The sequence below is a fragment of the Ambystoma mexicanum genome, chromosome 9 (genome assembly GCF_040938575.1).
Source record: "Ambystoma mexicanum isolate Mex_15411 chromosome 9, UKY_AmexF1_1, whole genome shotgun sequence".
Taxonomy (NCBI): Eukaryota; Metazoa; Chordata; class Amphibia; order Caudata; family Ambystomatidae; genus Ambystoma; species Ambystoma mexicanum.
Window position 1 is genome coordinate 796,607,389 of NC_090931.1, and position 16,104 is coordinate 796,623,492.

Sequence of the window (16,104 nt, forward strand, 5' to 3'; positions counted from 1 at the left end):
CCGCTGCGTCCCGATCGGCAATGTGGAGGGTCGGAGGTCTTTACTCGGGGCACTGCACTTCGATGTTCCTGCCCCCTGCAAATCTCTCCAAAGACCGCCGATTACCAAGAACCACAGAAAGGGGTCTCCTCTTGAGCATGCGTCCCTGCAGTCTTTGCAACACGCAATGCTTCTGTTAATTGCTTATTATGCGGCCAGGCAAGGACAGAGCAGCTCACACACGTCCTGCTCCACCGGCCGCCATCTTGGCATCGTGGCCTGCGGCTTTTGTTAGGATTTTGATAAGTTCATGTTAATAAGCAACAGGGTTAGCTCTCCCAGCTCCCAAGGGAATGAGTGCCCTCTGATGTGCTTCTGACCAATCCACACATGTGCAAAAAATGCTCTGTGAAAGGTGCATGCTGGCAATCTTGTGTGCAGGCTTCTGGAAGTGCCCTCTCGATTTGACAAGGCTGTAAAAATTATGGTGATTGCTTGAGCTGGACCAAGTGATGGGCAGTGGCATCTGTCTTTGTTGCTTTCCTGTTTGAATCATGATAATCCTGTTTTGCCACAAGGCATCAAGACCCTTGGCTAGTGTTCACATGGTACATGAAGCTGCTACATAGTGGTCTATCATTTGGTGACAACATATTTGCAACCGGGAAGGGCGCTCAGCCAATCAGGTGGCTGGAACAGTGGCAGAGAATACACAATACCCACCCGCTGTCCCGCCACCGGGTTCCTTCCCCGGGGGGTGCTTTTTTTCTTCTCTTTTTTTCATTGCGGGAGGCGACAGGGAGCCTCTCCCTGATGCCACCCCACTCCCTCCACTTATCTGTGGTACCGGAGCACTGCGCTCTGGTCCTGGAGCTCGTCCCGCCTGGCCACCGCCATAGATATGGAAAAGGGACACAGTCCCTTTTCTATATGGCAGCGGCCATCTTATTTTTTTCTTTTTCCATTTTTCATTGGGAAATCGGCTGCGCTAGCAGCGCGGATCTCCCGATGACATTTTTTGAAAGCCAGTTGCTCCCCTGACGAACCCAGGGGTGTGAATGACTCATGTCCTGCCGGTCGGGTGGACATGGCCTTTAACGGCCCACAGCCCGAACTGAGGCCTGAACCCTCCTGGCAGGGAATGAAAGCCATAATTTTGGTAAACACATTGGTTTAGTCTCTAAACAGAATACCATGCAGATCAGTAAGAAGGGACGTTCAGTTACTACAATTTTTCACAATATTAGATCTATCTTTAACTGGTTCCAAAACTAGTAGTAAATCTATTGAAAAAGGGTTTTCAACTTGTGGTCCAAAAGACAAATGTCTTTCCTTTTTCAAAGAAATCTGAGTTTTAAGAGAGTCCTAGGAGACTCACTAGCTATAGTCGTTTCACAGGGAGTGCAGCCTATCCAGGAATGCCTGATGGCCCTGGAATCACTCATTGTTGCAACAGGGATGGCTCCTAAAAAGAGGGAGCGAGAGCTCAGCCCTGGCGAGGGCACCTCATATAGCCTGCCCAAGTAAAAGGCTGTGCATAAGGAGGAGGACAAGACCTGGAAGAGCCCCCACTCTTTTCCTTTACACTGGGTCAACACAGTATAACATAATTATGTTGTATCTTAAATAATAGTCTGCAGAAATCCCCTCTGCTCCCAGTGCCCCCCCAATCCTCCCAAACAAACCATAACAGATCATGAAGGTATTGGACACCCAGAGTCGACTAAATGGTCACCATAGACGAGAGTGGCCCAAAACATGGCGCAACGTATTCGTAAACCGCAGGCGAGAGAGGTGCGGTTCAGGATGAGGTCAGAATGCACCAGGCTGGAGATGGAGACACCTGAACTGGATGGTAGCCTTCGTCACCGGGCCACAAATGACATGTGACGAGGTGTTGACCGGGTTTGCCACCCTCGGCATAGCTGGTACTCAACTCTGGTTTCCCCCAAGAATGTATCCTCTCTTTGTGCCGTCTCCAAGAATTCACAATGTTTATCATCAAGCATCCCAGCAACCCGTGAGTTTGTACCTGATGTTTGTTCGTTTTCTAGATCCTGTATCTCCCCATCCAGCATTTGGAGAGTCGCCCTCAGGGACTTAAGAACCCCGCTGTCCCTAGAGATACAGCAACCCCTAATGTCCACCTCAAAAGCCTCCCAGATCGTACGGTAGTCCGTGACGGAGCCCACATTGGTATGCAAATATTCCACAATGTCATCTCGTAGCCCACCAAGGAAGCTTACATCCTCGAGGACGCAGAAGGGCACTGAAGGGGACGGTGCACCAATTCCAGTATAGGAATGACCGCCAGTACCGGAGAGTGGTCAGATAGGGTCCTAGGCAACATTCTGGTGCGCTTTGTTGTACGGGCGAGGGGGAGAGAGAGCATTATGTAGTGGATCCTGGAGGTCGTGCCGTGTGCTCCAGACTAAAATGAGAATTCCTGTATGTCTGGGTGTGTGTGCCTCCATATACCCACCAGTCCCATAGACTCTGCTCTATCTCGCCAAGCTAGAGCAGCTCTAGGAGGCGTTGTTTGTGTAGTGACGGACCAGTCCATGTCCACTGTCAATGCCATGTTAATGTCCCCTGCCCATATCATTTAGTGTAAGGAAAATTTTTGGGTTAGTGCAGAACAATTCTGAAAAATGTCAGGCAAATCCATATTGGGGGTATATATTAAACAGAACCCTCATACCAATGCACTCCCTGCTACAAACAGTTATCGGCTTTCTACATCCGCCAATTGCTCATGTAAGCAGAACTGTAGGGACTGGTGTAAGTACATCGCGACCCCCCTGGATTGTGATGAGTAAGAGGCCCCGTATTGATGTACGCTCCCACCCCCTGGCCACGGGGAGAGGGCCATCCGCAGGGAGGTGCGTCTCCCGCAGACAAAGCATGTTGATCCTGTGTAGATTAGCATGATTTAGCAGCAATCTCAGCTTCTTGTTATAAGTGACCCCCCTGATGGTCCAGGACATTACATTTAATGAATTACAGGACATTGTAATTTGGGTCTGAAAACATGACCATAATGGCCAGTATAGACGCAGTCAATTCAAGGCATGTATACCTTCCCCATTCATCGACAGTGTGACATTGCAGCAAACAACATAGATTACCTGTGCACCGTAACCAGTAAATAACTTGCCCAACATCCCCCCGCCCACGCCAGAAACAAACATACTGGCTTGATCCCCATCCCAACTAAGCAAAACAACTAACTAGATGCAGTGGCCGCATCAATGAGGTGCCAAACATGGCTGCAGCTCTCAGGCACATCAGCGAGACCACTATATGCGCTCCAACATTGTACTTGCCCACCACTAGGTGAGGGCAGGGGACCCCAATGGGGGGTGACCTGCCGTATGAGGGGAGAAAGCCAGCAGTCAGTCTGGGTCGCTGTGGGCAGCCACATTATCTGGTAGCTCAGAGACTAATCAATCCGCAGAGGTTGGAGTAGTGAAGAACAGGGTTTTCCCGTTGTGGACTACGCAAAGCTTATCTGGAAACAGCATGGTGTAACGGATATTCTTCTTCCTCAGTTTGTTTTTCATGGCTTGGAAGGTTTTCCTTTGCTCCTGGACTTGTTGGCTGAAGTCCAGAAAAAGCCTGATGATGGAGGATCCATATCGGAGTTCCCCCTTGTCTCTTGCAGTCTGAAGGAGCACATCTCTTTCCCTGTAATTTAGGATCTGGGCAATAATGGGTCTGTCTGGAGCCCCTGGAGGTGGTTTAGCCGCCAAGGAATGATGCACCCTCTCAACTAGGAACACTGAGGACAGTGGGGGTGCTCGAGTATCTCCACAAGGAGCTTTTTTGACAAATAGTTCCATGTTGTCCATGTGTGTGAACTCCGGGACTCCCACGATGCAGATATTATTTCTCCTTGACCTTCCCTCCAAGTCATCGTTCTTTGCCTCGACTCACCCCACTGATTGTTGCAAAGACACCACCTCCCTGTTCACTGTATCCCCGATTTGCTGTTCTGCCTCCGTCATACGGCCACAAAGCTTGTCTATCTGTACAGCAGAAGACTCTACCTTGCAGGTCAGCGTATCAATTTTTGATCTGAGGGAATCTATGCTGTTCTTCAGACTCAATGTCTGATTCAGTGTAGCAATATAGACCACTGCAGGGGCCGAGGTAGAGAGGGGCTTCGGGGGGCTGATCTGGTCTTGTGTACTGGTCCACCTTTGCTTGTTTAGTATTGTTTTCCATTTTGTCAGAGTCCACAACAGAGGCATAGCGGGGGGTGGGGAGGGCACAGACAGGGTGCCCCCCACTCTGCGCCCGATTCTCAGGATGAAGTAGTACCTCTTATGTCAAGGAGCTCTGGCTCTGCCCCCCGCATCTAGGTGGCAATGTTACCGAAGGTGCACCCCAGGGTGCTGCAGGACCACTCCACATTGTGGGGGTCTACTCAGGAGCTGAGCCAATATTTACCACAGGAACTCTCTGTAGTGGGGTGGTGGTGGAAAATCCAGAGTCTTCCCCTGATCCTCTGATGCCGTGCCAGGATCGGGGGGATGGTTTCTGGAGGTGCACTGACTGCAGGATGTGCCACAAGAAATCAATATTCATAGGTGAGAGGGCAGTGCCACCCGCATACAGCTGCATGGTTTGGGCAACTCCCAGATAGCGGGTGGGTGCAGATGGGGGACAGGTCCGGAGATTGGGTGAGGCATGCAAGCAGTGTTCCATGGTCTAGTAGATCAGGAGTGGAGGTATATCAGGAAACAGGTGCCGTTCTCCATAGCTTTATTCAGTGTGCCCACGGCTTCTTGAACAATTGAGCTCCCCAGAGGAGGAGGCGGGCCGTGTAGTCTGTGGACCGGGCCAAGGCGCTTCCCTGGGCTGTTGTATGAGTGCCAGGGGTGTGGGGGGTGAGTGCGGCCAGTGGGGGCAGAAAAGACTCACTGGGTTGTGCCGACGTTAATGGACTTTGCAGGGCAGCAGCCGGAGATGATCCGAGGCATCAGGGATTCACAGGGGTGGGTTGTCGATGTACTGGAATGACTGCCATCTGAGACCCGGGGCCCGGCAACAGCCCGCTTGCGCAGGAGGTGCAAAGTTCCGCCACCCGTTGTGCCCCCTTGCTGCAGGCACAGAGCCACAGCATGTGAGCCGGGGGTGGGAGGGGGATCAGCAGGGGGAAAAGCCCTCTCTGCTGTCACAGGTGTCTCCCGCTGGCTGGGAGACGTCTATGCTGCGTGGGCCCAGCCGACTCCAGGAGCAGGCCGTGAGGGTGTAGGAAGGTCTGCATCCAGGGGGCAGAATCCCGGCCTCCAGTCGTGCGCACAGGCAGCGCAGAGTTTGGCACCCACCAGCGTCACCGGAGCTGCAGGCCTCAGAGGCTCGTATGCAGATGCTGGCAAGTGGGGATCAGAGAAATGATATCCAAACAAAACAAGCAGTCTCACAAGTCCTGTGCTGGTACTTATGTCAATCGGCAGGCAGTGTGGAGCAGGATATTGCAGGATATTCGGCATTGCTGAGAGCAAGCTCTCTCAGGTGGTGGCCATCTTTACAGTCGCGCAACAGCGCCTCCCATAAACTTCCTTTCCTAATAGGAATGCTTTTCCACCAATTGTATTAATCAATTCTCATGCCTTAACACTGCATCTGTTTCCAAATCTATAGCAGTGAATACATATTACTCAATAACATTGAACATATTCATAATCAATTTGAATGTTATTTTCTTTTGTATTCAATACTTTCTTTTGTTTAACTTTTTCTAGTAATCTAATGTTCAGTGTCTTCTGGTTTCAGTGTTACTCAGGGTGATCTCTTAACTGACACATGCGAACATCTAAATAATGTTACCTTCTTTAATTCTGAATAACACAATTCAGTGGGGCCCTCTTTTGTAAAGATAATACTTATGGTTTACCCCAGCCACCACTGTTTACAGGGGTAATCCCCATTTGTTTCCCATAAGATACATTCTTAACCTTCCAGCCATCACCTCTTGTGTTTTTCTAAAGAGCTATTCACAGAAATATAACACATATAACACTCGCTGTATGGGGGGGGGGGGGTTGATAGTCGGTTCGCAGAAGAATGGATGGAATACCTGAGCTCTTCTCTTCTGCGCTTAATCAGCTCTTCGTCTAAGCGGTGTATGCAGGTGCCTTCACTCTTAATCTTTTCAAAGTGCTTCTTAACTTCTTCTCGCCATTCAGCCTTCGGAGAAATCAATTTTTGTGCATTTTGTAAACAAAACAATCCTTAAAACAGGTTGTGCAGCAGGTATCTATGAACAAGTGTTATGCTGTTGTTTCTCATTACTTATCACAAAGAGATCAATACAATTTAAATCTCGCACTTTGGGAGCATTATTATTGATCAGCTATGTAATTTGCATCAAAATGACCAACATACAACATTCATTTTTGCCAGGTTATTCAGGTATCCATTTGCCAAATTCAGAAAAATCTTTTATTGCTGGCAGGTACATGCCTAATGTATCTTTTTGACTCTGGACTAGTATAAAGTTTGATATTTCCATGGGACATGTAAGTTGCTCACTGACAACTTTGATATAGATCATTCCGTAGCTGTCAAATGGAAAAACAATGAGTCTATGTTGGTTATTTGATTAATTGAATTAAATTAAATGTAAAAGGCACAGAAAGAATAATGCTTTACTTGTGGACCAAGAAAAACCGATCCCAGTGAAGTACCATGGTGCCTAAGATGATCCTAAATTATACGTCTCTTCCACAATTTTATCACAAACTTTTTTCATACCTGAGATTTGAAATAGGTTTCCTGTGGTGTACCCAGGATATCAGCAGAGGCAATGTCTAGGTGCATGAGAATCTGTCTGAATGATGGACGGTTCCTAGGTTTGCTTTGCCTTCAGGACAAAAAAACAGAACAAGTATTTGTTTTGGAACATGTGATGACACTAACAAGCTGAGGAAATGAAAGGAGACGTATTATGAATGAGAAGAAAGCACTCAACATAAACTGTACTTCTTTGGTGTGATGTATTCATACATTTCTCTTATTAGCTCACTGAGCACAACACTGATACTGCAACAGTGATCAAAGCGCTGTATTCAGAAATGTGGCACTATTAGAATGCACCCTGCATATTTGTTTGGTTCTGTATGGACTACTTATTCCATTGAAGATTGCAGTAGGGGAATATTGGACACCCTGTGCTTCCCACTGTCCTCCCCTTCAGGAAACACAAAGGCTCAACGCCCACTGCCTCATCTGCCTCCATATTTTAAAACGCAGGGCATTCTGAGCCTACTTTCTGCTTTCCTGTAAGGGCAGGAGGAGTGTTGGGTAAGATTTTCAAAAATGTGGTAAATCTTCCTGACCTGTGTCAACCCCAGAGCCTTTTGCTGGACTTAATGTTTATTTTTCCCTCACCCCTTGGTGAGTGGGAATCTTTTACTCTTTTTATGGGTTACTTTTTTATTGTTTACTTTTAAAAAAAATTACATTATAACATACATTTAGGACATTGGTGGAGGTCAGGAATTCGTCAAAAAGCCAATACTATGAGCGCCCCATTGCCTCTTCAGTACAGTTCCACATGTGTGCATTTTCACACGTGCCTGCCCTACTGAGTGCTCCTTTATCTGCTTCTGAACCCCTGCCCCCCACCCCATTGTCTCCTAATACTTGATTCGTAGCTGTAATAACGTTTTGACACACCTCCCAAACCAAACTACCCAACTTTACATGCCTCCCTGATCCTACCCCCTTATATCTCCCCAAACTCCCCTTTTTCTGATTGTTGTGGCCACTTATAGAACCTTCTCAATTACTCCTGATCCCTAGGCAGCCCGTCCACAGGGATCGCAAACATCACCTGCACAAGTGTATTGCATGCTGTCACAGCGTTGCTAACCTAGCGTTGGCCTCTATACACTTCCCTATACCACACCACAGTTTCAGCTTCTGCCCATTTCCACAGATCCACCTACTACGCCTTAATGTGAGGGCCTTTTTGCCAGGACGCATACAAGATCTTTCATCCTGGTCAGATGCACATCTCTCCGCCGCCGCAGGAACTGTCCCAGTAGGCATGCTCCAGGTGTCCATCCACTCATTTCTACACCCCCTAGCTTGACCTTGTCCACTATGTTTTGCAAGAAGGCCGCAATTACAGGGCATGACCAAAACATATGCATCATCCCTGCCGATTTGCATCCACATATACGGCATTTTTGTGGCTCCGCCCCCGGGAACTCTGAGATGTCTTTTGGGGTCCTGTATGCCCTGTGTGTGACTTGCAATTATGTCAGATTAAATCTAGTATTTCTGGACTCTTTCCTCGTGCACGCTGGTGCTTTGGCCCATTTCTCATCCGTAAAAGTTCTTCCCAAATCCCTCTCCCATTTCGCTCTCACCCACAGCCCCACCTGTCCCATCACACCTAGTATCACTTCGTAAACTCTCAGGATCATGTGTGCCCCTTCTGCCACATCATAAAGTGTGTCTAACATGTCACCCCCTTGCTCCCCCTCTCTCAGCCCCGGGGCATCTATCCTCTGCTGTCTTCAATATCCTGTGGTGCATAAGACATTGCCCTTTGAAGCGGTTGTATTCTTCCACCAGTTCCGAAAAGCCCACCCATTTCCCTTCTCTGTGTAGGTCCCCCACCGTGACCATCCCTTTCGCTTCCCAGTGTAGTCCGAGGTCACGCACCTCTTCTGGGTTTCTTCTCCATATGACCGTTAGGGGTATGTTGCTGGACTATGGGTCCAGTTTTCCCACCATCTTCCATAGACTGTGCCAAATTCTCCACCCCAGTTTCATGAGCACCGACAACCCTCTCAAGCTGACATTTCCTACCCACAGCACCTCCTTCAAGTAGTAGTCTGGCCTCTTTTTGCAATAGCTCTGTGTCTAGTGAGTCCTTGTACCCGCTAGCCAAGTTATGACAAGTTATAGTTGCCCAGCTAGGTGGTGCGCCTCAAAATTAGGCAGTCTGATCGCCCCCCTTTGTAGTCCCTATGCAGCGTGTTCAACGAGATCTTGGACCTTCCATCCCCCCAGATCAACCCCCTTCACCAGTGATTCCAGTCTGTGGAAAAAACGCCTTGGGATTTCATATGGTATATTGACGAAGTGATACAGTAGGCGTGGCAATACCACCAGCTTCAGTATTGCAGCCCTATCCATCATAGACAACAGCAATTTCTTCCAGAAAACCATAGATCTTTCCACCCGCTTCAGCGCCTTCAGTGTGTTCCCCTTGGACTCCCTCTCTGGTTCCCGATAGACATCCACCCACAGGTATCGGAAGGTCTCTATTTCCCATCGCAGTCCAAGGTTTGGTAAGCGCCTACGGTCCCGCCCATCCAGTCACGCCAGCGGGAACAGACTCAACTTCTCTCTAGTGATGGTTATGCCTGACAGCCTAGCTAACACATCCAATACCTCCTATATGTACGGCAGGTTATCCTTCGGGGTCTCGCACATATGATAACATGTCATCTGCCTATAGCGAGATCACATGTGCCGTATCGCCTACTTGCATGCCTGCATCCTTATAGTCTTTCTTAAGTAGGGCCACCAAAGGTTCCAGTGCCAACATGAATATCATGGGGGACACAGCACACCCTCCTTAGTCTCCTTGCCCGATTCCCAAGCCTCCGATATGTGCCTAGCCATTTTGACCCTGGCCATTGGTTACTTGAAGAGCAGACGGACCCACTGTATAAACCCTTCCAATTGCACTGAGTCAAATGCTGCATAGTCCTCACCCACTCCCCTGGTTTATTCTATTATATGGTGTGTGCACCTCCTCTAGACAGATGTAATAGGAGTAGCCCCCCCTCCTCCCATGCAGCTCTCTCCATATGTCTTTAAGGCCTAGCTCTGCCATCTGACCTCTCAGTGCTTTGTCAGGTGGTGCCGGTTTCCGATGCCTGTCGTCTAACCTGTCCAAAGTAGGGTCCAGTGTACAATTATAGTCCCCCCGCCCCCATAACCACATAGCTCCCCTATACTGTGTCAGTCTGAGGCCCAGCGTCCCGAAGAAGGCCGTAGCCTCATGGTTGGGAGCATACCAAGGCCTCTTCCTCTCCATCCCTTCAGCGTCCCACTCGCCCCCCCACCCTTCTCCCTACGAAAGGCTAGCAGCCATTGCTTTCTCTCTATCCCCCCCGCCCCTGTGTTTCCCCTCCCTCCCAGGCTCTATCGAGTGGCCGAACAACCACAAGTACCTTTTCCCAGAATATCATGCTCTGTAGTTGAACCCGTAACCAAACTGTGTACCCCCCCCCCCCCAACTCCACAACATTGTAACAAATGCCCAACGGCTTACTGCTCGTTCAAGCGCAGTTGCTTCTCACCCTCCACCAGACCTTCTGCCCCCCTACTCCGGTCTCGTGTGCAGGAGCTGGGCGCCGCTAACTGTCGCCCCTGAAAAAACTCCCTCCAAAGTCAGGACACTGGGATATGGCTATCCGCCTGTGGCCCCTCCCCCCTCCTTCCATAGTGTAAGTCTTCATCGTTATGTCCCTCTACTTTCCCAATACGTTCGCCCTCCCGTAATTCTCAGTTTCCTTGCTCCCCTGCCATGTGCCTCTGTGAGGCTTAAGTGCTCACTCATCACTCTGGTTCTCTCAGGTCTCTGTGCCCGCCTCCTCTGTAGGGGTGCCACCCCCTGACTGCGCATCCATCCATACATGTGCTCCCGCTGTAGTGTCCAAGAAATGCAAAGTCCCATTATGTATGACCTTCAGCTTTGCTGGATAAATTAACATGTATTTGAGGTCTGCGTTTCATAGCCTCTCTTTGGCGTGGCCGAACTCTGCCCATTTCTTTGCACCTTCAGGGTATAGTCCGGGTATACCGCTATTTTGGCTTACCATCGCTCATTGACTCCTCCACGTCAGGAAAAGGCTAGGATTGTCACTGTCTCTATAGTTGAGAATCTTTGCAATCACTGGTCTTGGTGTAGCCCCAGGCGGGGGTTTCTTGGCAAGAGACCAGTGGGCCCTCTCCACAGTAAATCCCTGGGACAGGTTACCTGGCCCACCTTCCTGCAGCAGCATGTTCTCCACAAATGTCATGAGGTCTCTGCTCTCTTTGCCTTCCAGCAGGCTCAGAAGCCTTGTGTTGTTGCAGCGCGCTCGGCCTTCTGCATCCTCCGCTCTGTGTTCCAGCACTGTGACTCGCTGCTTTAGGTCCTCTACCTCACCGTTTGTCTCTGCTATATTCTGCTTAGTTTCTTCCACATGGGATTCCAACGTCCGTACCTTTTACGCAAGTGTTCTGACATCCTGCAGCAGCAGTCCTACATCCAGCTTGACCTCATACATTTTTCTCTCCAAGGTTGCCTGCAGAGCTGATATTGCTTTCAAGATCTGATTCTCTTCTGCCTTGGAGTCTACTTCTATTGTGTCTCCCGTCTTCTCCTGCGGCAATCCGCCACTGCTCTCTCCCTTTTGTGCAAAGCTATTCATTTTGGTCTGCTTGGATTTCCCTTTATTTGGTCTGTCACAGCAGTGTCTCCCTCAAGCCCCAGCTCGGACGCGTATCTGTATGTCTTCTCGGCCTGGCTCTCCTTCTGTATGGTCCCTTCCAGTGTTGTCCCCCTACCCCCAACCCTTATGTGCGCCTCTGTGCCTCCTGCGGCTATACCGCTCCAGTGTACAGCCGCTCTCAGTGCGCCTTCTCCACCATGCAGTGTTCCCCTAGACCACTTGATTCTCTGTCACACCAATTTATGTCTGTCCCACAGTTGTCTTCGTACCCCTATGGTAGTTCCATTGGTGTGGCCCAAGTCCTTGCACTTCTCCCATCTGTGCCTTCCACCAGTGTCCTGCATCCAGGTCCTTCCTTCCGCTGTCACACCATCTGCCCCGGGCTCAGACTCCCTCTTCAGCGTGTCGTCTACTGTGCCTTCGCTTCTTTCCTCTTCAGCGTCTCCCAACTAGCCTATGCACTATTCAGTACAGTCTCTGGTTGTGCTAGTGGGAGCTGGGCGCCTCGATGAAAGGCTTCTCTGAGTCACATGACGTGTCTGCCGATATTTAGGGCACTAGAACCCAAATCAGTGCTTCCTATGTATGTGCGCCAATGACTGGCTAGCGGCCTCTGGTCCCCGTGTCCACTTTCCTGGCACTTCATCCATACCCGGGCTGGCTCCATGCCCTCTACTCAGACTCAAGCACTCCCTCAGATCCACAGGGCTTACAGCTCGTGTCTCAGTTGCCATCTCTGTTCCCCTGTGCCGCCGCTGCCCTGTGTGTATATTGCTGCTCCTCTCTGCGGGTCAAGCAACTGCAGCGTTCCCGCTCTCCGCTCCACAGAGTGGTCTGTGCGTGCTCCATCCAGTCACCACACTCCCCCTTTCTGTTCACCTTCAATCTGTTACTCGCAGGGGTCGGCCGCCACCGCCCCTGTCAGGTCGGTCCGCTTCCTGCTGGGTTCCCCTCGGTGCTGGGCTGCTGTCCCACTGCAGTGTGTGCTGTTCGCTAGTGTGTGATCCACACTACCAGGTCCGGGGTCTCTCCCCGTCTGCTGGTCCTGCCCGCACTGTCCAGAGCCACATCCTCCACTGCTGCAACAGGCAGGCAGTTGTCTGCTCTGCCCCTCGGCGCCCTCTTCACCACTCTGCCCCAGGCACCATTTTCCCTTCAGGCGCTGCTCTCCTCCTGTCTCCCAATCACAGCATTCCAAGCACCCAGAAGGATTATTCCTTCACCCTCCTAGCTCTGCAGCTAACAGAGAGGGCAAAGAAGTGTTCCTGCTCTCCCCATGTGTATTTTCACAGCAGGGCATATCTTGTTTGACAGATCCGGCGGGAGCTCTATGGGCTCACGTCCTTACAGCATGGCTGACGGACACGCCCCCCCCGTGGGTGACCTTTTTTTGTCTCTCCATAGTGTATGTATGGATTTATAGTTCCCTTTAAAGTTTGGGCTGTATGTAATTTAATATGGCAGCAGACAGCTCCTTATGGACAGTGTTGCTGGGTTGCCGTTGGGCTTCCCTTTTTAATTTCTCTTAAATATCTTGGGTGAACTACTGTTCCCAAGAATAAATTGGAATGCCCATCCCATTTACATTGACTATGTGAGACCAGCACACCCCACCTTATGTGGAGTGCTGTGGAGATACAATGTATCCCCTTTCTCACTTTTCCTGTAACATTTGTGTTACAATTGCAAGCTAACCCGAACTGCTGGTGGCAGTTGTTATACCTTAATGACTTTTTAGTCTTATTACTCGCAGGATGTCAAATCAGCTGTGATAATGCACAGGAGGATCACCATTCTGCTAGAATGGTGGGTTCCTTTTTTCACCATTTCTTGTTTGCTTGTTGTTTCTTGGGTTTTCTTCTGCCATCCTAGGTGGGAAAGATCCTGGTCGAAGTTTTGTCTTTGGCGGGAACCCTTTGTGTTTCCTGCTGAGGCTCCAACGTGTCTGTGAAGGCAGGAAGTGAGTGAGGAGTCCAATACTCTGCTGCCAGCTTGCCTGAAAGGAACCAGTTCCCACTGGGGTACTGGCTGTCCTGATTTGACAGCCAGCCGTGGCCTTTCTGTAAACTGCAGTGAGACTTTGCAGAAGTTATGCTGTGGTTCCTCTATAAAAGACTGATCCTGAAAGCTGCAGACAAGTCGACCACTGGAACCAGATCCAAAGAGGAAGATGAAGAAAAGACTGCTGTAATGAATTCCAGTGACCGGAGAGCCGGTTGTGTACCCGGAGCCCGTTTTAACCCATCCTTCCAAGAGGCTGGTGAGACCCACTAGTCTCAACAAGATCTGCATTTCGTACCATCCCTCGACAAGCTACGACCTTGCTGGGCTGCAAACCGCCAATACCCAGGGACCTCAAGCCAGTGTGCGGTGCATGGTCTTCCAAAGTCTGATTTCTGCTGAAACTTGGTGGACTCCTGCTGGACCTCCAGAAACACAATTTGAATCCCTGAAGTCCCCTCACCAGAGTGCTGGACCAACAGAGTGACGAGAATCTGTCCAACTGCCGATATTTGTTGATCAGGTACCTGGAAAAGGGCACCAAAACTGCAGAGCTGCTGCAAGCCGTGAAGAATCCTTTGTTGGAAGCAACTCCTGTTGACTGCTGCTGCCAGTTTCCCTTCAGTGTCCATTTCTTCAGTCTCCAGACAAAGAATACAAGGACCGGGTTCTGTGCTGCTGTTTCACGAAGATGACCATCTCCAAGCTCTTCTTCTTAGCTGAGGCACTGTCTTGGCTTGGGCAATACTTACTTCAAGTCTTGTGTCGATCCTGTGTCGCTGAGTGGGTGATTTGTGTGTTTGGGAGTTGTGTGTTTGGGAGTTTGCCCATACCGTTCGTCCAGGCCTAACGCTGGAACGCCTACAGGGAGTCTTCTGTGAAGTCTCTGAACACTAAACTAACTCTGACTTCTCTGCAACCGAACCCTATCCTGGCCTGCCTACAGCTGGCTGCTAGACCACTAGGGTCCCTCTTCTGCCTCTGATAAAACCCATGCTCTAGAATAGGGAAGGACTTTAAAAGATAAGGTTTCTGTCTTGAAAGTATACAAGTGTGAAAAGTACTTACTTGCTAAAGAGGTTAGTGTGGTAGCTGTATCTCTGTACAAAGTGTCCTGAAGTTTATACTTAACTTTAAGTTGCTGCTTTAAAAGGTGTATAAGTTGGTATACTTACTTTGAAATAGTGTTTCACTCTTCTTAAAAGTAATAGTGTGGTACTGTTTTATTCTCCTTAACTGAAATGGTGTAAATGCTTACCAACAGGGTTTACCTACCTTGAATAGTGTGTCATTCTTAAAGTGTACCATTGGGTGGCGCTTACCTTGATCTGCTAAGTGCATATCTATAACAGTCTGACGAGTTAATACTGGTCTTTGAGTTGTTTGTAGCCCCTCTGAAAAGTATATAGGTCCTTACATTGAACTGCTGATTGCCTTTCTTAAAAGTCTGCTAGAGTTCTTACCCTGGAATTGTATTCTACACTTCTGAAAAATATCATTGGTTAAACTGCCTATTCCTATAATAGAAAATAGTGTAATGGGTTTATATACCAATAGGTTCTACTGGCCTGGAATAGCTGTTGATCTTCTGAAACTAATATGGAGTTATGCTTTCCCTGAATTGCTTTAGTGCACTCCTAAAATAGTTTACTCGTTTATTACTTGTCCCGGAGTATCTGAATGCCCCTCTGAAAAGTATAGGAGTTATAGTACTATCCAGGGACTTAATTTCACCAAAATGCCAGGGGTAGCCGAAGTGATATCACATGACCCTTGACCCCTGATGACCTCACAGGAAGTGATGTAATTTGACCCCACCCCAAAGTCACAGCACGGAAAGCGAGGGGACAGGACAGTTTACCCATTGACAAAACAGAAGTAGACTATGAAAAATATGGTTACAATATTACTGTAATGTGATATACATTTCATACAAGAATGGATCACCATATGTATCCGCAGAAAAAAAACATGCTATAACTGCAACTTGCGAAAAGCAAAATGCATAGTCCGAGAAAGACAAATAGCCACATGGCATTGTACACAGCCCCAGGAGCTTCAATTTGTTTAAAAAAAAAATAAAAGGGTGTTTTTGAATTATTTTTTTTTGGAGTAGCAAGGGAGACCTCGGGGGTCGCAAGGTAGAACTCAGGGGTCGCAAGTGAGACCCCTGGCGACCCCTAAATGACATCCCTGGTACTATCTCTGAACTGTGTTCTTAAAAGTAACTATCCATTCTTGACAGAAGAAAGTTACATATGTTGCAAGCTATACTTTTAACAGTGTTGGTCTAATTAAGTGATTCTATAACTGAATAACACTATGTTATGACCAATAGGGTCTGCTGCCCTTAAATTACTTATGGTATTCTAAAATCTAACTACTTTGGTTTTACTCCCCAAGAATAGCTTATTGCCATTCTGAATGTGTTACCTTGGGTTTATCTCACCTTGAACTGCTTATTGCTATTCTTAGCAAGGTTATTACTTTGGTTTTCATACCACAAGTATTAAGTTGGTTTTTGATTATTGTGTTGATATAATATGTTACAGTACTTACCTTTCCCAAAATGTATCTTGGCCTACATGTATTTATAATAAATCATTATTTTTACAATACAAAGTGTTTCAGTGTTCCTTTGGACCATATGTAT

General features: G+C 48.6%; 1 protein-coding gene across 3 annotated transcripts in view; it reads right to left on the reverse strand.

The window, feature by feature from the left end:
* Positions 1–16,104, reverse strand: part of MAP3K13 (mitogen-activated protein kinase kinase kinase 13) — a 635,805-nt gene that overhangs the window by 220,366 nt on the left and 399,335 nt on the right. For all 3 annotated transcript variants that reach the window (XM_069615749.1, XM_069615750.1, XM_069615748.1), the window contains 2 exons: positions 6,742–6,850; positions 6,065–6,174 (listed from right to left, as the gene is read on the reverse strand). In XM_069615749.1, coding sequence (XP_069471850.1) covers positions 6,065–6,174; positions 6,742–6,850 — 219 coding nt within the window. The remainder of the gene's footprint in view (positions 1–6,064; positions 6,175–6,741; positions 6,851–16,104) is intronic.